This window comes from Crocodylus siamensis, chromosome 1 (assembly GCF_052110815.1).
Source record: "Crocodylus siamensis isolate JL-2025a chromosome 1, ASM5211081v1, whole genome shotgun sequence".
Lineage (NCBI taxonomy): Eukaryota > Metazoa > Chordata > Crocodylia > Crocodylidae > Crocodylus > Crocodylus siamensis.
In genome coordinates this window covers 89364158-89390945 of record NC_143395.1, presented here as the reverse complement: position 1 = coordinate 89390945, position 26788 = coordinate 89364158, and the positions used below count along the sequence as shown (strand labels likewise).

At 44.4% G+C, this 26788-nt stretch overlaps 1 protein-coding gene across 1 annotated transcript in view; it reads right to left on the bottom strand.

The window, feature by feature from the left end:
* FIG4 (FIG4 phosphoinositide 5-phosphatase) overlaps window positions 1–26788 on the bottom strand; it is a 132784-nt gene that overhangs the window by 104421 nt on the left and 1575 nt on the right. Inside the window, exons 2-5 of the mRNA XM_090037728.1 lie at window positions 7709–7807; window positions 6480–6603; window positions 3613–3769; window positions 1583–1633 (exon numbers count right to left, since the gene is read on the bottom strand). Coding sequence (XP_089893854.1) covers window positions 1583–1633; window positions 3613–3769; window positions 6480–6603; window positions 7709–7807 — 431 coding nt within the window. The remainder of the gene's footprint in view (window positions 1–1582; window positions 1634–3612; window positions 3770–6479; window positions 6604–7708; window positions 7808–26788) is intronic.

The window sequence follows — 26788 nt, the reverse complement described above, 5'->3', positions numbered from 1 at the left end:
CGGAGCCCAGCTCCTCCTCCCCATGGCCATTTGCCATGGAAAAACCACAGTAAAACATGGATTTTCTCATTTTAAGGAGAAAAATGGAGATTTTTATTTTTTTAATGAGAAAAGCATGGGAAACAGCAAGTTTCCCCTTGCAGTCTGGCAGAGTTCCAACCTGCAAGGGGTTTGGGGAAGCAGGAGGAGGGCAATCAGGCAGGGGGCGCCATGTGCACGTGTGTGCGCACATGTGGCAGCCAGGCAGCATGGAAAGTAGCTCCCACAGTTCCCTACAGGTAAGGTAAGTCTGGCCGGGGGGGGAGTGTGGAAATGAGGCCCCCCATAGTGTGGGACGGAGTTGGGCATGGCTGGTGCACAGGGCCTGGGTGGGAATGTGCGGCCGCAGGGCCCAGTCAGGGAGCGGAATGGAGCAGCGACCGGCTCATCCAGGGGCTGGAGGGGTTGCTGGCTCCTCATCACTGTATGCACTCCAGGGGAGAACATGGCGGGCACACGCCTCCCAGATTTGTGCAGAGGGTGGGGGGGGATGCAGGCTGCCTGCTGTGGGTTCAGGGCTCCCTGCCCTGCTGCCCTCCCTCCAGGGCCTCCACAGCCCAGTGGACAGGACCCAGCATGGCAGGAGAGCAGAGTGAGGTGAGGAGGCTTGACACCACTGCTGGGAGCTCTGCACCACCATGGTGAGGTGACCTTACCCAGCAGTATAGAGGATGGCAGCATGGAGTTGTCCCCCACTGTTGCCAGGTAGGCAGGAAATGCCTTGCCATGGCAACGTGGAGATCGCAGCAGCAGCACCACCAAGCCTCCTTGTCCCACTCTCCCTGCTGCACTGGCTCCCACCCACTGGGCTGTGGAGGTCCCTGTGTGGAAGGCAGCAAGACAGAGAGCCCCAAGCCTCCAGCTGCCAGCTTGCATCTGCCCCCCACCCCCATGTGATCTGCTCCAGCTGTGCCATCTGTGGGGAAGGGGGAGTCAGGCTTCATGCTCTGCTTGGGACACAGAAGCTGCTACCTCTTACAGGCAGCAGCCAGGGCTCAGGCACTCCTGCAGGGGGTGGGTAGGGGGCTGCAGATCTAAGTCCCTGGCCCTGTAGCCTCATCAGAGCTGTGTAAAGCAGGGAGCTGTGGGTGGGGAGTGAGCGACAATGGCATGGGCCGGGCACCAGCATAATCAGTGCTGCTAAAGCAGTGGGGGGTGAGGAGGAGGGGGAAAACAACAGCTGCAGCCAGACCCGCGTCTTGGTCAGCGAAGGGGGCAGGGAAGACTCTGATTTTCCATGATTAAAAAACCAAAATCAAATGCCAAAATTTATAGGTATTTAGAATTAATTTTATTATAGTGACTGAGGCATTGGTAGGCTTCCAAAATGCTTTACATTTTTAAATATATCAAGAAAACATTGTGTTCGGCTGACACATATATACAGGGCTGTTTCATTTGGATTTAGGGTTTTTAAAATCAGAGAATTTGGAATTCTTATCAGAGAATCTGCAATTTTTAAACACAGAAAACCAGGATCCCCAATTAACCAGTTAATTGGATTATAGCTGTAACATGTAGAAGGGTTATGATAAACACTTACCTAAAATAAAAGTTGCTAGATAGGTCCACATTTTGAAAGACTCGCAGATATCTAAACAAAATATAATTGATTAGGGAATACAAGTTTTATTTCCACACAGCAAGAGGTTATTATTGCAAAAGAAAAACCACAAACACACACACACACAAAAATCAGTCTGATGACCTCACCAATCAAGTTACATAAAAACCTCATTGTCTCCAGTAATTCTCAGCTATATTACTACAATTATATGTTTTCACTGTGTTTCGTCAGCCAGACAATCCTGCTACAATAAATGTGATGAAGGGCTGGGTGAATCGGATATCCTTTGTTTAGCCACTACTTCAGAGTTCCCTCACAAATCTTTTTTTTTTTTTTTTTTTTTTTTTTTTTGTTACTTCCAGTAAAAAGTAACCTTGCAAAAGCAGCAATGGACCGGACCGACTAAGCTGCAATAGATGCACTTCTGTTGCAATTTTATTTTCTATAAGTTAAAGACCAGAGCTGGCAGTACTTAACCCAAACTCCCAAAGATTATCAGCTGTAGGATACAGTACTATCACTTAAGGAAACAATCCCAATATCTACTTCAACCTACCATATCCCTAGCAATTCTCTAGATGCCAAGCACCACAAAACCTCTTTGTAGGAAAGATTCAAATCAATTCAAAATCCCAAACAGTAAACGTCATATACCTCTACATCTTGATATTCCCTGTTAGTTCTGGACAAGAAGTACCAAATGTGCATTATACTTTTATAATTATGTGTCATAATAGCCACATTTATTTAATAGCCATCACTACCTAGATTTATTGTCTGTAGTTAGTTTATGGTGATATGTGTGACCTTTAGATAATTTGCACACTGTACAAGACCAGTAAATAAATTTAGCTATGCTACTTGTCTGTGATCTAGAAATAAATTACCCTCAATCCTGCTAAAAATAAAGCTGGGATATATTTGCATATTGTTCATGACTATAAAATCTCAGAGGACTATATTCCTTTCTACATGAAACATCCTGTCAAGGGGGCATCTGCAAGAAAAATGCTCCATTTAAGAGAAGCCACTTTGCTAAATCTTGATAAATGCATATTTCTTGCCTCAATCCTGGGCCAGCCCAGTACCCTCCACAACAGCAGCAGTGTATCTGGTCTGAGAACATTTTGCAACTGGGTTTTTTCCCCATCCATTCAACAAACATTGTGGAATGCAAGGGACTCCTTTCAATAAGTTAACATGACAATAGTAAATCCAGTGCTACTCAAAAGGAACAGCATTAAAGTATAAACCAGTATTAGTGTTGACATGCTCCCAATCGTCATGCAGGCCATACAGTTGTAGCTGACGCAAACAATGCAAGTGGTGGGCAAACCCATGCAGAAGCATGACTTAGATGCATTTTCCCCTCTGGGTAAAGTCTGCAGAATTTATGGCCAAATTCTGTACTCTACTGTTCCGGTTTATCAACATAAAACTAGTGTAGTAAGAAGCATTAAAGAACCAGGCTCAGATGTCCAATAAACTGCTTCCTTCTGAAGTATATAACAGAGGGAAGTGTATGAACTAGGGGTGCACTGATAAAGATATTTTTGGCCAATACCAATGGCCAATTATTAATTAGCCATATCAGCCCATACTGATCCTATAGCCAATATACAGCCCAGCAACTTGGAGAGCAGCATCCAGATGGTAACTCTGAGAGGGGGGAGGGGTGTTGAGTAGATCGAGATCCACACAGTGATAGAGGGAATAGGGCAGAAGCAGGGCCAGGCACTGCCCAACTGGGGTGGGGCAGGGTGCAGGACAGAGCTGCAGGCAGCTTGTCCAGGGGTTGCAGGGAAGCAGGGTGGCTCCCCACTGCTGCACACACCCCCAGGGGAGGCATGGGGTCATGTGCCCCCCAGATTTGTGTAACGGGCAAGGGCAGGCTGCCTGCTGTGGGCTTTGGGCCAGGGGCTATGCCAGCAACGCTGGGACTATGAACCAGAGTTTATAAAAGTTTCAACATTAGCTAGAAAACCTCAGTAAAAAGCATCATTTACCTTGCTTCATCAGGATGAGTGACTCGTACAGAGTCATTTGGAATGTAGATCATATTTGTATCTTCTATTTTATATATTGCATGTCCACCAATATCTGCCATCTTTCTTCTTTTTGTAATTAAGATAATATAGTAGCCTTCTAAAAATCTGACAAAACCTATTCAAAATAGAGGACAGATAACAAATAAACACCATTTACTGAGATTTGGATGCGTTAGCTGAGATGATCAAATGCAATGTTCAGAAGACCAATATCAGATACTATTTTCAGTCCTTTGCACAATTTTAAATTCTTGTATGTTATACTTTGCTTGCTTGTTTTTACAATAACTGGCTGAACTAAAAGTTTATTTTCTTATGGTCTTCTTCACTACACACATTTTATCGCAAAGTTACATTTTAAGAAATTTCAAAGCAAATGCATCTCTGTGAGCACTTGTTGCTGGTTAACAAATCTGAAATGCATTCACCAACACAACCACATTACTAACACAATTGATGATTTCAGTCAAAATATTCACATTTTTGGGTGCATCTAGCTAAACAATCAAGCTCTCACTCAATACATCAGAGCTCAAAGTAAAAGATAAGAACAAATGCTTCTGCTGTTTTTCCCTTTCACTGCAGGAGTCTGCAATGTGATTTAAAGTACAGTGATTTTTGTTGCGCCTTCTTTATTAGTCCCCTTGGAAAAAAATGCTTCCACCTCTACAGGGAAAGGCTCCCTGCCAACAATAAAAATCAAAATCTTCCATTCACAGCAGCTAGGCTACTGAGCTTGCATTGTTAAATGGCAGCTAAACTTTTTCCTATGTTCTTCAAGTACTAAAAATAACTGATGAACTGAACTGTCTCTATAAATGTCCATTATGCATCCCTTTAAAATCAAATACAATTCTTGCCTATCCAGAGTTTGATCACGAATAAAGCTTCTGGCCTCCTGGTATGGTCCCCTACATTTAAAAGGGGCTTCTGCGTTTTTTTAAAAATGGGAAATGTCTTAACTTGGCTCTAGAATGAGAAGCAAACCCTTTTCTACCTGCTTTGCAAAGTGATAGGATGGAGTAAAACTGTACTTATATAAGGTAGAAGCGGGAAAAATGCAAGGTCATTTATCTGCTAAGCTAAAAGAATTAAGTGATGAGAAAGTCTACTCTCCTTCCCAGCTTTCAGAAAAAATAGAAATAGTGTCCATTTCATTCCCAGTAGCAAGTGGAGCCTAGAGAATGGAGTCAACCCAGTCTTTTTTCATTCCTCTGAAATGGGAAACTTGGGGAAGAATTTCTCTGTTGTCCAGAGGAAAGGGTCATGAATTCACTTAAGTGGTTTGGCAAGAGACATTTGGACATGGCTTTCATTCAAATTTAGTTCTCATATCAAATATGCTGCTTAGATATTCATTATAAAAGTTCTGACTTTTTTCTCTTTTAAAGAGCACATATTATGACATCTTCAAAGATTAATGTTATTTTCAGATCTCCTCCAGCATGCATTTACAGGGCAGCAGAAAAGTGTATGTCAAAGACTTGAATACCTAAATATTTCTTGAGCACGTATTTCCCAATACATAAACCTCCCTCTCTCAGTAGTACATAAGTTAGATAACTATCATATCCAGATTACATCAGATAAGGTAAATATATATGGAATATAAACATCATGTCGTACAGCATAAGAGAACCAATAACTGCAGATGGTTAGAGAGAAGTTACCCTTACAAGCATTTTTCAGAGGCATCTAGAAATACCACACAAGACTGATGAACTGCTGGTTTGATTAAGTAAGGTAACTGCAATTTTCTTGTCATCAAAAAGGTTCATTTTCATAGATGACCAAAATATACTACAAAATTTTCAGCGAACAAGGTCTAATTAAACAGGAAGTCACTTACTTCATATATGGATAAAATGAATGTTGAATGAGATTCCTGAGTTTTGGGGTACTCTGAAAGTATTCATCTCTCTCTTATGAAGAGGATACTTTCCTCAAATTAATTTAACATTTCCCAATTTAAGTTGCACATTTTTATTATCATGTAGGTATTAATAAAATGACCAAAACTAAAGAAAGCAAACAGGAAAACTGACTCCAATAAGCACGCAATAATCCATCTGCAGGAATGCAGCATTTTGTCAGAGGCCTCAGTTTTTTGTATTTACCTTCAAAGTAGCCCAATCTCTACATTCTCTAGAGCTTTAGGTTCAGACACTGGGGAGCATAGCAATGTAAATTAGGTTTAATCAGTCTGGATGGGCTGTCACCTTTTCCAATATTCTTTCAAGAAGTATCAACTAAGCAAACATTAGAAAGTGAGCTCGAGTGCTTCAGGAGAAGCAGGATAGGAAACAGGTCAAAACATGAAACTACAACATGCCCCCAAACCTAGACTTGGCTCCAGAATCAGGCAAATTTCTATGTTCTACACCAGGGGCAGGCAATTATTTCGGGCGGAGGGCCGCTTACTGAGTTTTGGCAAGCCATCAAAGGCTGCATAACAGGCAGCCAGAGGCAGATAAATATTATTTTTCTAAGTTTTTTAGGGGCCCCATGAGCTGGACAGAGCGGCCTGGCAGGCCACGTTTTGCTCACCCCTGTTCTATCTGCTCTGCTGACTCAGAAAATTCCTGCATGATTTATGTACTATTCATTCCCAGTGGTGATACTAATGAGAGCAGAAGATGCCCAGAATTGACATTTTGCTGGCTGATATCTGTACAAGTGCGATATAAAACATCTACAGAACACTGCAGAAAGTGCAAAAAATACTTTAATATCTGTTAACATAATATCTGTACAATGTGACAATTGCTGTGTTATGCCTGCCTCTACTTTCTTAAACATAAAAAGGAAAGGAAAGAGACCATTACCTACTATACCAAAAGCAGAGACCGCTCGAGATAACCCAGAGGAGCCCTTCTGTCCAATCTTTGTTCTGTTCCCCAGGTCTAAGCGGCCAAGAAGTTCCCTCACTTCTTGTTGCGTATATACATGCTTAAAAAAGAAATACATAATTAGCACACCCCGTTGATTGTCAGTACTGTTTAATAGCACACAAGGGTAAAATGTATTTGTTTAATGGCACTTTTTAGACTAGAATTACGACTAAAGAAAGCATCATGGCTTTCATATTTTGGGAACTGATCTTCATTGTTACATTCAGCCCAAGAACAGTCCTATGAAACAGCCAAGGACATAAGCAGTGTTTGTCTTAGACAAATCATTTACAAATTTAGAATCTGCCCTTTCAACATATAGCTTGTTCCAAATTACAAACCTTTGCATCATATCTATAGAAAATAATTAGTTGTTCACATTTTCCCCATACTAATTTCTCTCTCCTTATCACTCAAATGTTTTCAACATTACTCTCTATCCACCTGCGTGGTGGATTTATTTATTTTTTAAAAGGGAATAGGAAAAACCCTGACCTAATCCACCACATGGCAACTTGGTGCTTTCTGTACTTTTAACTGCTGTCTCTATTTCCTGGGCCCTAATACTACCAAAAGATCCTTTTACCTATGCAGATTTCTACTGAGTAGAATGGTTCTTGGAACAGGCTGATGCCTTTACAGGACTGAAGATTCATGCCCTGTTCCTGAAAAAGATATACGCTTGCACATTATGCACATGTATTTCCCATTTACTTCAGAGGAAGTACTCATGCTAAGTCGAGTTAAATATGACTAAGGCTTGTAACCATGAAGTCTCAGAGAGGTACAATTTGTTATTCTGTTTTGTACAGTATTGGACTCATTGCCCACGTTCACCTTCCTTCACATCTATACTGATTTCAAACAAAAGAGATCCAAAATATTTTAGTAAGAAGCAGCTGAGGGCGCTATTTTGTATTTAGGAATGACATAATTGTACATAAAACAAAACAAACAACTATTGCTTAAGTGGCAGGAGTTCATGACTAACAAGTGAATGACACGAAAATATAATAAAGAAGTTAGCCGGATGCAAGAGAAATGTTTGGAGACTTGAAATTACATTAAGAACCGATCACACACATGAAATTCAAAGCAGTTTGACATATTTAACATTCTTCATATGTAAGTTTTCCAGTTGTCCTAAATAAAGAAGCTCTTACCTTATCATCAATTACAACTAAATCCTTTGGTTCAGTGCGATCAATTTTCAAAACACGGTATTTGGTTTCTGCAGGATTGCTGCCAACAAGGAAATACCGCTAGTTTAAAAAAAGAAAAAAAAGAAAAAGCTTTTATAAAGAGGTGAGGATATTAACAGTAATCATAGCATTTATACAGCTTTAGAATAAATCCATCTTGATTAAGGATAACTAAAGTTAATCGAAAATAATATTGTGAATGCTATTGGTTTTAGTCATCATTTTATATGTACTACATGAAGATCCTAATCAACTCCTAATGCTTAAAATGCCTCTCTTCTCTCCAATGCACATCACTGAAGAAAGAAACCAACCTAGAGCTGTAGAAAGTCAGTCAGCTGCTATGTGGAGAAGGAAACCTGCAACTTGGAATCACAGTGATAGAAAAAGTAGGTCTGGAAGGGACTTCTGGAGGTCACCTAGTCCAACTCTGCCTGAGACAGGATCCTCCTTAAACCACCCTAAGCAAATCTTTGTCTAACCTATTAGTAAAATTAGAGGCAACTTTCACAGCCACAGTACACAGCACCCCAGTCTGCCACATGTTAAGCAGGGAGCTCATGTCCTGCTCTTACAAGGGTTGCTAAAATATGCTCAAGAGATCCAAGGAAGAGTCATGCCCCCCGCTCCAGTGGAAAGCAGAAACCCCCGCAGTCCGTACCAATCTGACCATGAGGTAAAAGTCTCTTCTGATGTCAAATGTAGTGATTGATCTGACTCTGAGCAGAGGCAAGACCCTCTAACAAGGAACCTCTGGGCTTTAAACACAGCAGAAGCAATGTCACACTCTAGTAAAAAATTGCTAGGCTTGGCTGCAGCTTCTGAGAAAAAGGTGAAAAAAATCTTCCTGATGTGTAGTTACAGGAGGGGGAAAACACTTTCTTCCCAGGCCCATGGGACAACACACAAGGCCCAAAAGCATGGGAAATACCCATAGCATATCATAGGCATAGCTGCTCCTAGAACAGGGGTGGGCAAAATATGGCCTGCGGGCCACATCTGGCCTACCAAGCACTTTCATGCAACCCACAGAGCCCGCCAACAAATTGTGCCCCACCCACCGGGGTGCAATGGAGTCTCCCACATGTACACGCAGCCTCAAAAACTACCCTATTGCCTGGCTCCCACCCTTGGGGGCAGAAGTGCCTGGCCGGCCAGCATACAGCTTCCATGCAGGGCTGCTCCTGCTGCAGCCCCGGGACCTGCTCACTTCCCTGGTCTCCTGCTGGCTCCAGGGAGGGAGCCTGAACCGTGGGGCTGGGGCTGGTGGCAATGATGCATAAAGCGGTTCGTTTCTCTGGAGGCCACAAAAATCACAGACACACACTCATTAGATGGCACAAAAGGTATATTTGCAAATAGGGTCAGAGCAGAGTCAAGAACTCAGATTACTCCGAACCCACAAAGGAATTTTGCAGGCTGTATTTATCTCCTCCCTCCTGGGCACATGTGCAGAAACAGGAACTCTTACAGCTCACTTCCGTTTCATACAAACATACATGTGGTTACATCACTACATACATCGCATGTATAGTATAATTAACTACTTAAGTATGCAGGGCAGAGAGGTAAATATGCATCAGCTAATTAAGCATGCTCAGAAACTACTATAGGTCACCAAGAGTTCAACCCCCCTTCCCCCTTTTCAAGGACACAGTCAGTTGCATTCCAGCTTCTGCAATCTGTATGAGAAAGGCTAGGGAGAAGCTGGGGGAGAGTCTGCGATTTAGCATAAGAAAAGCTGTGGCAAGGCTGGGAAAGGAAAAAAAGTCCTTGGCAGTGTTTCTTTCTTATCAGGTGCAAGATGCAAGCTGTGCATTTCTAACAATACTCCATTTCTAACAATATTCCATTTCTAACAGTAACGTGGGGCCTGTGCCAAGGGAGAGAGGGAATGGCAGTAGTGCAGAGCTGGGATGGGCAGCACGTGGGAGTGAGGGAAAGGAGGGGTGTGGGAATCCCCACACACCCTCCATGGTACGTAGCCCTGGCAAGCAGTAACAGCAGCAGCAGCAGGTGGGGCACTCAGGGCACAGGCACCCGGTGGGGCATGGCTCCAGCCAGCGCTGCACACCACAGCAGGGGGGCACAGCTGCTGCATGGCTGCCTGTATTGCTGGTGCTCCCTGCCACTCACGCAGCCCCTGCACTCACACAGCAGGGAGAGAAGCCCATGTGCTGGAGCCAGGTGTCTTCCCTGCCAGGGATATGCAGCACCAGAGAGAAACTTCAGGCTCTGGAGCTAGCTGCCTTCCCTGCCTGGGGCTTCCCTCCCCTGCAGAGCCAAGCAATAACAAGCAGTTTTTCCAAAGGACAGCATTTTTTTGCTATCCAGAACTTGATTTTATTCTACAATGTTCCTGCTGCTACATTCAGCACATTCCATTGACTTGTCTATTTCAAAGAAGAGGAGGATAAATTCGTGTTTCAGTGTCAAAATGATTACCATTTTCATTTAAAAAGCAACATTGGAAGAAGGTATTTTGAAGGACAAGAAAACTGCTCTCTATACAGTAACTGTAGTTCTTCAGGAAGCCCTGTCCCAATACATTTTCACCATCTGATGTGTGTGTACTCTGCAAACTTGAAATTAAGAGCCTTTTGGCCAGTGTCCATTGCAGCCAGTCATGCAGCCCAAGTACTTTTATGTCCTCAACACAGACCACAAAGAATGATGCAGGGAGTAGGCTAACCTCCTCTGAAGCAGAAGGAGAAATGATCTTGGAACATGTAAACAGGAAACACAGCTTAAAGAATTCCAGATACTATACAGGTCAGCAACTTCTCTCATTCAACTGTGTATGTGTATTCCATTTAGGGTGGCCAAAGAGTGGGCCAGTGCCAAGGCAATGGAAGCTATAAATCTAAGATTCAAAGAATAGGCCTCATTAAATGTAGATAAAACAAAGATAAGATCCTAAATGGAGCGTAGCTCTGAGTGGTGAGGAAACCTTCATCAGACCCTTCATCAGCCTAATAACAGCCAGTTTTTTAAATCTGTATGCCCTCTACAGGAGCTAAGGAAAAACAAGCACAGCCAGAAGGGAAGCAATAAAATAACAATTAAAAAAAAACACTCTATATTTAACAATATACATGTTAAAATTAACACATTTAACAACGTGCTGTGCTTAAAGGTTTGCTGGGTTTCTCTTTAAAAAATAACAAAACAAACTAACGTACACAGTTACATTTGTCATGATCTGAACAAAGACCTCCATCAATATTTCCCATTTTAATTCAAGTTCAAATTCCTTAAAAGTTTGATTTTAACAGTGCTTAGTAATTAAAAACCTGCATCTTGTGATATTTTGCATTACTTTTGATGAGAATGCAGAAAGAAAAAGTAAACACATTGCACTGTACTCCTTACATGATGAAAGGCCAAACAAGAAACTGAAATGGAATTACTTTTTACATTTAAGGTAACTTAATAAACCAGGGCAGACTGCAGAGCTGTCTTGCTGTAGACAGCTCTTATTTTACTAATAATTTCCAACAGGGTATAGCCATTAATGCCTAGCCTGGTAGGAAAACATGATGAAATCATACTGCTATAGTCAATCTACTCTTAGCTTGAAGGGTCACATGGATTTAAGGTGTGGGAGGGGAAATCAATTATAAAATTTACACCTGATGTTAAAGGAGGTCTTTAAAACAAGTGGTATTTTAATCCCTTCTTAATCATTACCTTCTCCTGCCCAAGATATAAATACCACGCACCTCATGGTTCTTAAAAGCAATGTGTGACAGTAAATATCCATGTAGTGCTTTATAAACACCACTGCTCTCTAGTTCACCAAGATGTCAACCTCTTTCTTCATTTTACATTCCTTCAAGCATTTGCTTCCTCCTTTGGCCTCAAGTATATTAATTTGATCCATCTATATTTTTCGTGTTTTTCATACAGTAAACAGCACCCAACCACCACAGAACCACAATTATGTGATCACACTGCAGTAAACTTTATTCATATTGTCCCTTTGCTCCCTTAATGAACATCAAACTCACTTACAAAGCACTGTGCCTCTCCACTGTAGCTTTATGTTTAGCATATAACTATTGGTATATACTAGCACAGTGGAACCCAATCTCTTTGGCAGATGTGCCCCACACCCTACCCATGTACCACTCCGATCACCTTCCCCTCCAATCTGCCGCTCTTTCTGCTTCCTTCCTGATCTGCCATATGCTACAGAGGCTGCCCATGCCGCTTGTGACATGCGTGCCACAGGTTGGCCACCCTTCTGCTAGCAAACAGCCTATATAATACTATAGTCTTAAGTTATCAAATACACACACATTTTAATAAAAACACAAAGAGTTGCCCATTAAAGAATCTGGGCATCCTAACATTGACACTACCAATGCAGAATGAAAAGCAGCAAAAACACAAGATGATATCATACAGGAAACTAAGTTCATTTAAGACATTGCTCATACAAAAAAAAAAGTTTCTTTCTAAACTACCAAAAGAAAAAGATTCATTTCACATAACAAGCACCTTTGTATGTAATCTAAAATACAGCACACCAAGTAAAGAGCATGGAAAAATCTACCTTACTATTCACATATAAAAAGGGGAGGAATGCACTGAATGACAAGTATGGAGAAGCAAGATACAACCATAGGAAACTTAGGATTTAGCCTTGAAAACCTGATGTCTAAATACAATACTACTCATAACATGTAGTATACTTCAGGAGGATACCCTGAAAAAATCTCAAGAGACAACACAGGCTGATTGTTCACCCTACCCAAGTATTGACTGGAAAAGCCAAAAATTCACTTTCCAAGGCAAACCCTGTCAAGAAAAAAAATGCTAAATCAATGCAGCATTTTCAATTCCTTACCCACACATTTGGATAATGAAAAGTTGTTCTGAGGTCTTCATGCATGACTTTTTCCCCCCAAATAACTTAAATCAAGCTGTTTAAATCTTGACCCAAAACTAAGATGAAAATGTTGAACTCCAGATTCTTCCAAAACAGAATTTTTTTAAAAAAATTTCTAAAACTAGAACCAGACAAAACAGGCCTGCAAAATTTACCAATGCCAATCATAACCAGAGGTCAGTATGGGAAAAAATGATATATTTTCCATGAGGAAAATTAAGGATTAATCCCCCGGCCTTGCACTTTGAGAGAAAACAAGAGACAAACCCCGTCTCAAAGAATATGGTTGTGAAAAGGTGTGTTCACTGTTCTTACTGAACTTTGTCTGATATAAGGATCAATTGGTTGGACCTATTCATTTGGTCTGTGAAAGATGACTGCATGTATTAGAAAAATTTTCATCTGGAATCAAGACAGAAGTGAACATCCCTCAGAACTAGATTTGAGCTAAAGGTTACTGTACTAACTTTGAACCAACATCTTTTGAACAAGAAACTTCAAGTCATGTTTCCAACTAAGCAGGTTGATTTTCAGACGTCCTAAACATCACACAGTTCCCTGCAGTCATTACTTTTGCACAGTCCTTTGTCATTTCTTGGCATTTTAGTGTTTAAGCCAACACAGGCATCTACTTAAACCATTTCTAAAGCAAACAATGTTAACACAACACAAAATAATTCTTTATCTATAGGCATTCCTTCGGTTGAATAACTCAAACGGAACAAATATGTGGTGGTACTAATTGTGCTCAGGGATGACACACACTGCAGGCCTAGAACCACAGCAGTGACAGATGCTATAACTCAATTTGTTACCACACTACCAGGAAAGAGCAAGAAAAAAAAAGAAATACAAACAACATAACAGTGAGCATGTATTATATAAGTTAAAAAAGAAACAACTCCCCCCCTCAAAAAGCTTAGAAAGAAATCTAAGTATAACAGAGCAGTTGTTGACACCTACATAGTCCTGACATGCTGCCTAAAGCTGTTTTTAAAAAAATTGAATGAAGTCGTTGAAGGTCTCCACTTTTTAAAAAAATTCCTGTGATTTGATCCAACAGGTCAGCTTATAAAAACACCCCGAATAAATTCTAGCCATCACTAATGCTTATCTTAAAATCTTGCCAGCATTGGTCCTATGCAAACTGAAGTCACTAGGAAATGACTTTTGTCCTGCTTCCGCAGGAAGTAAATGTTTCTTAAAAGCTCCTTCGTACAGCTGTCGTAGAAATTAGCTGCACTCTTGTAAGTGTTTCAACGGAAAAGGAAAGATAGTAACGAATACCCCAAAAAAATAAGAATCTATAGAAATTCACTGAAATTTGCTTGCAGAATGTGCAAAAGGAGACTCCTTTTCTCTGTTCATTACATCACTGAATTAGGTTTGTACAGGCCTGAAAACAGTTTTTATTGACCGTAGCCTTTTTCAAAAAGTACAAAATTGAGATGTCCTTTGTTATGGTAATATATAGACCAAGCAGAAACAGTGCAAACTTCCCAATACTCCTCTGCCATATTCTTTAACCATGACATGGAGGGAAGGTAGAAGGTGTGGAGGAGGAGGAGCAGAAGTGTGTTAGGAGTACAGTTTCCCCATCTTCTCAATCTTTGGCCCTAGCTGAAGTTTAAGAAGGGTGCCATACTATGAACCAGAAAGCAGTTTTGCAACACAGACACCTGCTCACTGGGATCTACTATCTTTTGTATATAAGCTACCAAGCAGCTGTAAAATAAAAGCAACCTTTGGGCCTCTCCAGTCTGTACTGGATATGAATCAGAGGACTATATTATCCCTTAATTAGATAATGACCAATCCCTTGATTCTACTACACTTATAGAAATAATTTTAACAAGGAAGCCAGGTAAATTCAGAAACTCATAATTTGGCATTGCTCTTTGATGATGATAGGTAGATAAATAGTTTAGCGATCAATCTACAAACTTAGTCCACAGAAAGATGTTTCTTCTTGGAAAATTAGCTCCTTGAACTGCTGGCACAGAACTAGGATTTAGTTCTTTGAACTAGAGGTATGCCAATATACTGATTGCCTATTGGATTGGCACTGATAAAAAGGGAAATGACAGTATTGGCCATCAACTTTTTTTGGCCACTGTAGCCAATAATGTTTTCCAATAATTATGCCTTCTAGCTGGGTCCCCAGACACCTGGTCTCCCTCTTGCCCGTGGGGCTGGACCCCAAGACACCTGGACTCCCCCCCACAAGCTGGGCTGACTCCAGATGCACCCCCATCCCCTCACCAGCAGGCAAGGCTGGGCTGGAGCAGAACAGCTGCCACAACTGGTTCAGTGCAGACTCCAGGCTGGGGCCAAGGAGATTCCTGTAAAGATGTGACTGGGGCAGGGAAGGGTGGGCAGAGCTGCCCGGCATGACTCAGTTTGCAGTGCCCAGGGGTCCACGCCCCAGAGGCTGGGGACAGAGCCTGATAGGGGCTATGACAGCCACTTCTTCTCCTCCACCTGTAACTATATACAGCAGGGTCCTTCCTCCAGCCCAGCCAGGTCCTGGCCTTCCCAGGGCTGGATCCATTCAGTCTTCCCCATGGAGTACAGGGGCTTGCCCTGCCACTGGCAGCGGCACCACCAGGAGGGCAAGGGCCCATCCCCTGCTGGAGTCTAGCACCCAGGACCTGGGGCCCAGCTGCAGGGAAAAAGTGGCCTGATTTCTCCAGGCCTAGAACAGTCCCATGACACCGCCCTTGGGCAGAGGGAGGAGAGCATGGAGCTTAGCCTAGAGACCACCCAGTCCTGGGCAGCCAGGAAGGCCCACACCTTTCCCCTCAGCCCTGCTGGGCAAGTTCAGGGAGCTGCACCCAGGCTGGGGGTCAAGGGCAGCTGAAGGTCTCCACACAGCCAGTTGCAGGCACTGCTAGTTTAGCCCCATCTGCTGCAACTGGTACAGGCACTTTCCATGTGCTCAGAGTAGGGGTGGAGGGGGTCAGCCCTTTAATTAGAGTGGCTTCCACAGCGACTCTAATTAAAAAGTGTTGCCGCGACTCCTGTATCAATGTCTCCACGTTTAGAAATGGAAGTGGGAGCACTTGAACTAAAGTTTGTGTATTATAAATGTAAAACAAACAAACAAAAAGCCTTATTTGTATCAGTAGTTTAAAATGCCTTGCATTATTACTAAATATTGGTTATCAGATTGGCATCCACCAGTATGGGTGGTTAATAATTTACTATCAGTATCAGCCAAGAAAAATCTTTCATTGGTGCACCCCTACTTTGGATCATCTAATGATTATTAAGAAATATAAAAAAATTGTATCGGGGGGTTATGTATTAAGCTAGTCCTTGTTACACAGCTGTTTAGGTACCTGTAGGAAGGAAAGGGTTTGTTATACCCACTAGGAATATTAAGAGAGAAGCTGTAGATTACTTCCTGCAGATTTATTTCCTATTAATCTTGCCTATCCAATAACCCTTAAAAAAAAATTTAAAAAAAATAAAAAAAATCAGTGAATAAATGCAAGTGATTTGTCCTTGCTTCAATGCCAAAGAAGAGGTAAGGTTTAATTCTGAAATAACCTGTATCAGAAAGTATAATCAAACACCAAAAATTGAAGGCTGTTGTGGTCCTATACAAATGGACAACACTGCTAATTTTAAAGCTGCAGATAATGTACAGAGAAAGTTGAAGTGATGTAAAACATCAGCAATTTTGTGGCAGTACCATACCCACAGAAGTTTGATGCATCCAAACACACAAGCACCAAGCAAGGAAAACAGTGATTTCAATTGTTATGCCTCCTACTGAACTGAAACAGTGACAGGGAGAACTTGCTGGGCTTCCTGTTGCAACACCTCAGGAAGAAAACTGATCACAGGCCCAGAGGACAGAATAGCTTCAACACACCATAGGAGACCTCTCTGCTTTAAACAGGCTGAACACAAACCTATAGGGTGGCACAAAAGACATTGCTGCCCACTGTTAGGTCACTATCCTCCTCTCTAGTCAACCACAAAGTTATTCATGGAAAAGGCTGCTCTATCCAAATATTTGATGATTATTTTGATGCGATGTAAAGGGGTGTGGTGGCAGGGGCCACCCTCAGGGGCTGGAAGCACCGGGAACAGACCCCGATGCTACCGGAGGAGGGCCCAGGGACCCCAGCACCACAGAAAACTTACTCGGAAGGCAGGCAGGGAGAGGAAGGGAGCCTCACAAGCCGGCGCTGTGCCAGGTCTTCAAGTGGCTATCAATCAAGCTGGGTGGTGGCCAGCTGATGATGTCAGCTGCAAACACTGCCCTGGGAGATTTAAAAACCCAAGCAGAAACCAGCTGCAGGGGGGGGAAGGCAGGAGGCGAGAAGCCGAGCTCGCCGCAGTGTTACCCGACAGAGCAGAACCCCCACACTACTCTGCCTCCCCTGTGCATGAGTGAGGGCAATAGCAGGGAGCCAGCCAAGGCTTCCCAACCCTTAGACCCTGGGGTAGAGGCTTGTGGCCAGCCACCACCCCTAGGGCACAGAACAGGCATAATCAACTCTGACCTGGGCTTGGCATAAGGACGGAGCCAGGCCAAGGACTGAGTGTGAACGGCAGGCTGCAAATTCAAGCCTGCGCTCCAAGCAGAGGCCAATGAGGCAGAGACCTATCAGTGGCATTTGAGGAGCCAAAGCCAGGAGCTGGCAGGGTGGCACGACAATCCTCACAATTGGCAAGTGGACGGGGTGTAGGGGAGGTGGAGCCCCAGGAGCCAATGAGTATTACCATCTCTGGCACGGGTGACTCATGCTACCCTTGTCAAGAGGGGCACATGCCTCCCCTGAGACCAATCCTGCTAACCTGGGCGGGTCCCTCCTGGGTGATCCCATGATGGCTGATCACTGCAATCGCTGCAGCTGCTTCCAGGAGCAAGTACCAGACAATTGCTGCAGCTGTTCTCAGATGCAGCCGCAGCCATGCCCGGAAGCATCTGCAGTGATCGGCTGCCACTTGCAGGGGGGCACCAACACTCCTGCCTGCCCCCCTGCCCATAGCTTAAGTGGTGAATGCGGCCAATCAGGGGGTACACTGGCGCTTTCAGGGGGTGCACATGCACCCCTGTGCACTCCCTACATGTCACCACTAATCTCCAGGCCAAGCGAAGAACACCACTGAATGCTTCCTTTCAGTTACAGTTCCATCAAGTCATGGCAGGCGAGTCGGGGGCCCACCCCAGGGAGCAGGGAGATACTCACCGCGTCAACTGAGAAAGCCACAAGGCGATAAGGGGAGTTCAGAGCTAGCAACAGATGCCCTACTATATAAACATTAATGTATAAGCCAAGCTGTGCATAGGGCAGATTTCTTCTTCCCTGCCCTGTTCCCTTCCCTCTTCTATGGGGAGACAGGAGGGAAGGAGAAATCTGCAGGGTGCTTAGCTGGGTCCAATACCGTAGCAAGGAAATTTGGTGCCCGGGGCAAAGCTCACAGTGGCAGCCCAACTTCACCCTACGCACAGATCCGGTGGGGGGGAGCACCCCCACATGCTTGCCTGGAAGAGTATGCAGCGGTGGGAGCCGCACCACCGCCAGTCCCTGCTCCGCACCCACCAAAACAAGTTGCTTGAAGCTGTCCCATCCCCTGCCTTAGCTACGCAGTGTCCCTTCACTTCGGCACCTGGGGCAGTCAACCTGCTCACCCCCTCCTTTGCTATAGTACTGGCTGGGCACCCAGCACAGCTGCATGGGGCAGGCTAGAGACGAAAACAGTAGCAGCTGTGCAGACTCCTCATTCCCTGCCAGCAACAGAGAGAAGGGGAGAGGAGAGAGGGGAAGGGGAACCTGGGTAGGGGCAGGGCTGCTGCTGCTGATGCCATCTCTGCCCCAGCTGGGTTGCCTGCACAGAGATTTCTCCAAGCTCCCAGCTATGATATACGATTCTAAGACAAGGCTTCGTTTCCCCCATGATAAATAGAGAAAAGAAACCTCTCGTCTTAGAATCAAGTAAAAACAGTATTATTTTTATTATAGCTTATAGAAACTTTCTGTAGAAAATATGCATCAATTTGAAAATAAGGCCTTTAAAAAAGTGAACAAATGCAGCACTTATTTGTCTGGGTCTGCAAATAAACAATCCATTATTGCACAGATGGCCTAAGTAGCAAATATAACTAACTAGTCCAGGGTGGGCAACATCCAGTCCATGGAGCCACAAGATCTAGCCCAGAAAGCCACACAGCCTGTGCCCATGCCAGCACAGGGGCTAAGTTGTGAGAAGCTGCATCCAGGCTGGGAAGCTGAAAGTTGTTACCATGCCACTGCCGCTTCTCTCTGCACACCCAGGCCCCCTGCCCCAGCTTTTGTAAGACTGCAACACGCATGTAGCCAGAGGGAAAGCCAGGCTAAAGAAGGGGCAGGGAGAAGCAGCAGTGTGAAAGCAGCTTCCAGCTGCCCAGCCCCAGAGCAGCTCCCCTCCAACTTGTGGTGGGAAGCAAGGGGATTGGAGAAGTAGGAGCAGCGTGGGAGCAGCTTTCAGCTGCATGGCTTCAGCAAGGTTATAGGGAAAACCGACCTTCTGCAACTGGCATGCCACTGAAACCACCCAACCCTTGCTGAACTGGAGCCAGGTTGCTCTGGCCAACAGCTTCAAAAGGTTACCAGCCCTGAGACTAGTCAATAGGACTGTGTGAAGCTTCAGTCCCCAATTCAATTCGGCAGAGATTTGGCCTGATTTGGTGGCCAAATCTCTGAATCCAAATCAAATCAGAGGACCCTTTAATCTCTCTGAATCAAATCGGAACCCTCTAAATCAATTCAGAGAAATTCAGAAAGATTCAGAGATTCGGACATAGACACAGCTTTAAATGTTTTTTCTACATACCTCTAGGTAGCAGGGGTTCGTGAGTGCTATGATCCTGGGGCACATGGAGTGTCCTACTGAAGTATGGGGGGAGCTCCCCAATGTGCTTGGCAGCAGACCCAGAAGTGGACCAGCAGCACTTCTGGGTCCACCGGGGAGCACACTGGGCCCCCCCACCCCCAAACTTCCCCAGCTTGGTGACTGGTACCTCCCGGGTCTAGGGGGGCACCTGGGGTCCCCCTGCGGCCAATCGCTGAGCCAGGGGGTGGGGCACGGGGAGCCCCCCGTGCATTTCCCGACAGACCCAGAAGTGGACTGGAAGTACTTCTGGCTCACTTCCGGGTTTGCTGCTGAGCAGTTGAAGGCCCCCGCCCCCGCACTCCTATGGGATGCTCCACGTGCCCCAGCATCACAGCAATCGCAAGCTGCACCTGCTACCTCAAAGTAGAAAAAACTTTTAAAGCTGTCTCTATTCTCCAAATCAGCATCAAGTCTTTAGATTTGGATTCAACCAAATCAAATCAGGGACCGTGCTCTGAATCAATTAATCAAATCAGTCTCTGATTCAGGCCAAATCCAAATCCCAATTGAATAAGGCCTGCTTCGCACACCCCTACTAGTCAGTTCCACATCTACCATTTACAAACCTGTATGCGATGCAGGAAAACAAAAAACAAAAAAATTGACTCTTTTACTGACTGGGTAGGCTACAGGCAACAGCAAGAGAAAACAATTATCCTCTTTACAGGAAAGAGGAAAAAAGTAAAAGTGAGTTTTGAGGGAGAGAGAGTTGAACACTCTCCTCCCCAAAGCAGTAAAGGGCAGACTACCCCACAGAGTTTAGTTCTGCAGCAATGAGGAAGGAAAAATGTTTCTCAAACTGACCTGATGGGGCAAAGACAAGAATTCAAGCACACCTGCAAGAATTCCAGCAATTTATTCAATTTCAGTCAAGACTGCTCCTGGGTGTCACTGGCTTACAGTAAATTGCTCAAGTTCATTGATAAGTGCTGCTGAAGTTCCAAGTGATCATACAATCAACAACACACTGCTCCAGCACTTCTTCTCAAAGCATCTCATACACCTTGTCCATACAGGAGATAGACCACTGCAAGAGTACAGAATGACCAGGGACCTACTTAAATTGCAGTTTCTCAGTATCTGCGAACACTGTGAAAAATGGCGGTTTCCATGATTTTGTGCAGAATTGCTGGGGGAAGCAAAAAACTTAGTAAAAATGAAATGCTAGCAGCCCACCAGAAGGAGAAGGGGATAGCCACCAGCACAGAGGAGAGCAAGCAAGATGGCAGCTGCTCCCTCTGCCGCTGATTGAGAGCGCTGCCTTTCATGTGGCCCTGCCCCTCTCTGCCAATCAATCAGCCACAAGGGACACAGCCACGCAAAAAGCAGCCAGTCACAAAAAGATAGTGAAAATGGAGATAGGTGCAGTGAGCAGCCCATGATTTTTCCTTTGTCTCAGCATGCTGGAAGCAGATCCCCAAGGATGATTAAAGAAAATAAGAGCCAAAAATGCACCACCCTTTGTAACATGTATGAACTGCTGTTGTTTGTATATACATTTGCTAATATGGGTACTTGGCTACGTGTTTGAGGTTTAAAAGTAGAAATAAATACCACCCCCTGACTTCACAATTTTCTTCTGAAAAGAAGAAGAGAAAGAACTCTGTGATACCTGCTAGTCATGTTGCTTAATACACTTCTGGACATTCAGGTTCTATAATGTTGATGGCTGCCTAGAAATGTAAATAAAATAGAACAGTACTAATTTAACTTCAAAATACCAAAAACATGATCAACCTTTGCATAAATAGCACAGACAAATTAAGCAGTATCAAACAAGTCACACCCTCCGAGGATTACACGGGGAAATACCTGTAATCTCTAATGGTTCAGACTGGTCCTCAGATAGGACCCATCTGCATGATGCACACAGGCAGTGAAAAACATAGCGAGTCAAACCCATCTGTCTTGTAGACTTGAGGGGGAGGAGGAGGAAAAGGAAGTGATTATTTTCTAAATTCTTGTGCTTCAGATTATGCACATTGTAGGGCTATCTTTACTGCCCCCCTGATATGTACTTCAAGAGTAAAATGTACACATAAACTACCCTAAGGAAGCATCACTGCTTCCCCCTGGATTCTACCTCTACATTCATCTGTTTATGGCTTCCTCAGTACATTCACCTGGCCTTTTCTAAACAAGCTCTCAATTTCCTAGCATAAAATGTATACCTATACCCAATTCACATCAACCTACATCACAATATTATCAACCATAACATCACAAAACTGTAAGGCACCAATGAGATATGTCAGGAGAAATCCCCATTGTTTCTGTCCTAATAACACTGAAGTCAAGTATCTTTCATTTCTGAATGCATAGCTCTCATTTACCACTTTGAAACTAGGAGCCAGATTGCAAAAGCCATTGCTCTTCGAGAACCATCCTTCCCATTGAGATCCTACAAACTCCTTCAGTTTCCTATTATGTGGACATTGCACTCCTTGGCTAATTCCAATTACTATTTACATTTCAATTACCCAAATAGTATTTTTGGGACTTCCATCTCAGTCCATAATCATTTAATTTAACCACAAACAAAGATCTCTTAATTCCTCTTCACTTATCTACATATATTCTGAAGTTTAGATAAAAGACAAACCAGGTCATGTTTCATAGTTTCATAGTTTCATAGTAGCTAGAGTCGGAAGGGACCTAGGTAGATCATCTAGTCCGACCCCCTGCCTTGGCAGGAAAGAGCACCGGGGTCAGATGACCCCAGCAAGGTGCTCATCTAACTTCCTTTTAAAAATCCCCAGGCTGGGAGCCTGCACCACTTCCCCTGGAAGCCGGTTCCAGGCCCTAGCCGCCCTGACTGTGAAGTAGCGCCTCCTAATATCTAATCTAAACTTACCCTCCGCCAGCTTGTGACCGTTATTCCTGGTCACTCCTGGCAGCGCACGGGGGAACAGGGACTCCCCTAATACCTGCTGATCCCCCCTGACCAGTTTGTAGCAGGCCACAAGGTCCCCCCTTAACCTTCTCTTGTGGAGGCTAAACAGGTTCAGGTCCCGTAGCCTCTCCTCATAAGGCCTGCCCTGCTGACCCCTGATCATACGAGTGGCCCTCCTCTGAACTCTTTCCATATCGTCCACGTCCCTCTTGAAGTGTGGCGCCCAGAACCGGACGCAGTACTCCAGCTGCGGCCTGACCAGTGCCGCATAGAGGGGGAGGATCACCTCCCTGGACCTGCTCGAGATGCATCTGTGGATGCATGACAGGGTACGGTTGGCCTTCTTGACTGCCTCCCCACACTGCCGGCCCATGTTCATCGTGGAGTCAATGACGACTCCAAGATCCTTTTCTGTCTCCGTGCTGGCAAGAGGGGAGTTCCCCAACCTGTAAGTGTGGTGCCGGTTCTTCCTCCCCACGTGCAACACCTTGCACTTATCAGTGTTAAACCCCATCCTATTCTCATCCGCCCACCGTTGCAACCTGTCAAGGTCAGCTTGTAGCCTATTGCACCCTTCTAGTGCACCCACATCCCCCCACATCTTAGTGTCATCAGCAAACTTGAACAGGGTGCTTTCTACCCCCTCATCCAAGTCACTGATGAAGATGTTGAACAGTGCGGGCCCGAGGACCGAGCCCTGCGGAACCCCACTGCCCACGTCCTTCCAGGTCGAGAAGAACCCATCCACTACCACCCCCTGGGTGCGGCCCTCCAACCAGTTGGTGACCCATTTGACCGTGTGGGCATCGACACCACAGTCTCCCAGCTTTTTGATGAGGACAGGGTGAGAGACAGTGTCGAAAGCCTTCCGGAAGTCCAGAAAGACTACATCCACAGCAACCCCTGCGTCTAATGATTTGGTGACCTGATCGTAAAAGGCCACCAGGTTGGTCTGACAAGACCTGCCACTGATGAACCCATGTTGGTTGCCCCTGAGCATGCATTCCCCCGCAAGGCCCTCCTGGATGTGTGCCAGGATAATTTTTTCAAAGAGCTTACCCGGGATTGAGGTAAGACTAACTGGCCTGTAATTTCCCGGGTCCTCTTTTTTTCCCTTTTTGAAGATAGGGACCACATTGGCCCTCTTCCAGTCCTCCGGCACCTCACCAGAGCACCACGAGTGCTCATAGAGCCGCGCCAGGGGTCCCGCAATGACCTCGGCCAGTTCCTGTAGAACCCTAGGGTGAAGATCGTCCGGACCAGAGGACTTGAACACGTCCAGCCTCTCCAGAAGTACCCTAACTCCTCGCTAACCCCTGGCCCAGGCGTGTCTCTCCCGGGGCCCGAGGGGGGCCCAGCAGGGAGGTGGCTGAACTGGTCCCTACTTAGGAAGACAGAGGCAAAGAAATCGTTAAATATGTTAGCTTTGTCATCTGGCGTGATGACTAAGTTGCCCATCGTGTCCTGCAGGGGCCCCACATTACCCGGGACCCTCTTTTTACCCCCTATGTATTTGAAGAAGGACTTCTTATTGTTCTTAATCCGGGAAGCTAGTCCTATCTCCAACTCTGCCTTGGCCCTCCTGACTGCCCCCCTACATCCTCGGGCGACTGTAACATAGTCCTTCTTGGTGATGACCCCATCTCTCCATTGGGTGTATGCCTCCCTTTTAGCAAGGAGACATTCCCGGATGCTCTTAGTGAGCCATGGGGGTTTATGTGCCCTCCTGCTCCCTTTGACCCTTGTTGGGATTACCTCCCTTTGGGCATGGAGGATCGTCTCCTTAAGGAGCAACCACTCACCTTCAACATCTGATTCCCTTCCCCTCTGGGTCCTCAGCGCTTCCCCAACGATCCTCCTTAGCTGAAGGAGGATCACCCTAACCTGAAGCAGACAGTGAAGCAAATGAAAGAAAAATATGAGAGAAAATTTTATTTGTATAAATGAGTTGACTGAGGAAGCAGACAATGAGCCAACAAAGAGCCACAATGCCACCAAAGAAATTAATAAGCAAAACAAGTCAAACCACAAAAGCATGATAAAAAGAGCACAAGGCAGAAATTAATGCAAATCATAAGTGATATTTTACCATACAGAAAAGGTGGGGGAAGTCTTAATAAAGAACCTCAAGTGACTTGTTTGCAAATGCAATTTTGATTTTTACTTTAATTCTGTGGTTCACCGTGCACATTTCAGGTAACAAAACGAACATTTCCTTTGCTTAGCAGCAAGCACCTTTTGGCTTGACTTGTGAATTTGCTATCACTTTTAAAACCAAAAGCAATGAAAACAAATATGGCCAACAAGGCATAAAATATTTTTTTAAACATCTGAAACAGTACAAGTCCTTTATCCCATAAATATTTCAGAACTTCCACTCCTCTGCAGTAACATCACAGATTCATAGCTACAATATTTTGCTATTTTGATTCACAGCTGTATAATAAAGTACAATTAAGTGTGCGTAAGAATCAGAAATGAGAAATAGCATACTGAAACATCCACTAGAAAGGTACTTACAGTGACTTGATATTTAAGATAACTTGTTTGTATTAAAGGCAATCAACCCAGGATTTTGTGTTCAGTACAAGGGAAACACACACATATACATCCACACCTACATTGTATATACTCCTGTGTGTGTGTAAGAGGAGGGAGTAGTGAAGCTAATATTACCTTCCAGCCTTTAAGGTCATGAACATGAATCCATGAATACAACTTCTTCGTAGCCAAAAAAAAAGAGGCTTGCTTTAAAAACCAAGAGAAGATGGATTACTGGAAAGGGTCTTGAGAAAACTAGTAATAATAGGAGTTATACTTACCTGAAATTTTGTATGGAGTACCACTAAATGTTGTACTTATTTTGCATAAAAACTAGATCAGTGGTTTTCAACCTGTGGGAGTCCACAGACCATGTCTAAGGGATCTGTGAAAGATAGCTATGATCAATCAAAATATGTGAATACCCACACTTACCATCTGAAAAGGGTCTGCACCTCCACTGGAAATTCCCAAAGAGGGCCACAAATGAAAAAAAGGCTGAAAACCACTAAACTAGATTATTCATAAACTTAAAAACTACTACGCCTGTAGACATCAACCCCTCCCCATTGCAAATATATGCCAACCCTCTTTTGCTGAAAATCTTCTATTCCTGCAATTGAAAAATTGACAATTTCTATTTAAAGGATCATAAAAACATGCAAAAAATAACCTGTTCAGCTGTTGCATCATGAGAGAAAGACGTGGTTAACAGTGTTAGTGTTAAGTCAAGCAAAATGTATGGCAGGGTGGCACCTTGGAGTCCAACTGGTTCAGAGAGGCGTGAACTACTCTAAGCAACAACCTACTTAGCAACTAATCAAGTAGGTTCTGAAGAGATACCTTCTGCATAGAAGAAAAATAGATCAAGATTCCCATAAAAATACTTTTTACCTACAGAGAAATAGACAGACTGGGTTTTTAAAGCTAGCTGGATCATGTTCTAGTATGTTAAAGTTTATTATGTAATACATGCCAGCAAGTTTGAGTATATTTTTATATACAAGCTAGGGACGTAAACAGTTAAATGACAATTATATTTATACCATTTACTGCTTCCCATTGACTGTTTAGTGACCTCCGGCAGGAAGAGCCCTAGCACTGGCCCCTTATGTCTTCACAGTGCACCAGGCACTGTGCAGGCCCCAAGCTGGTGGTGGGGAGCCGCAGGAGGAAGGTGACAGGCCTAAGCCGTTAGGGAGCACTGCCCAGCGGCAGAGCCACAGCTTCCCCTCACTCCAGCAGGCAGGGCCTGGGACTGTGGACCTGTCCTGTGCCCAAATCCTGCTGCTACGGGGAAGGTGGGAGGGAGATGCCGGGCCACAGCAGCAAAACTCCAAGCCCTGCGGAGGGTCTGTCCCTCAGGCTGCCTGCAGTGGCAGGCCCAGGTAAGGCAATGAGCTCGCTATGCCTCTTGTCACGCTTGTGCTGCTGCAGCCTGGATCTGGAGGGCTCCTCAGAGCTGCCAGGATGCTGTTGCAGCCCTAACACTCTCCCCAGGATCCCTGCTACACTGCCACCCCTCAGGAATATGCTAGGGCCACACTCACTGCGTAATGATATAATAACAGATATTAGCAGCAACGAGCAGCTTAGTCCCCACTAAATTTCTACTGTGTGTCAATAGCATTCAAGCTTTAATTCACATCTCCAGAGACTACCTGACTCAAATTTAACCCACCACTTCACTTAAATTGTAGATTCCTATATGTTTAAGGTAAAGGGGTTGAGGGTAGCACTTGATTAAACCTCAGGCTACTATCACTGCAATGAGAAGCCTCAAGAACTAAACAAGTGGTAGGGGTGGGTTCTTTGGCTTGCT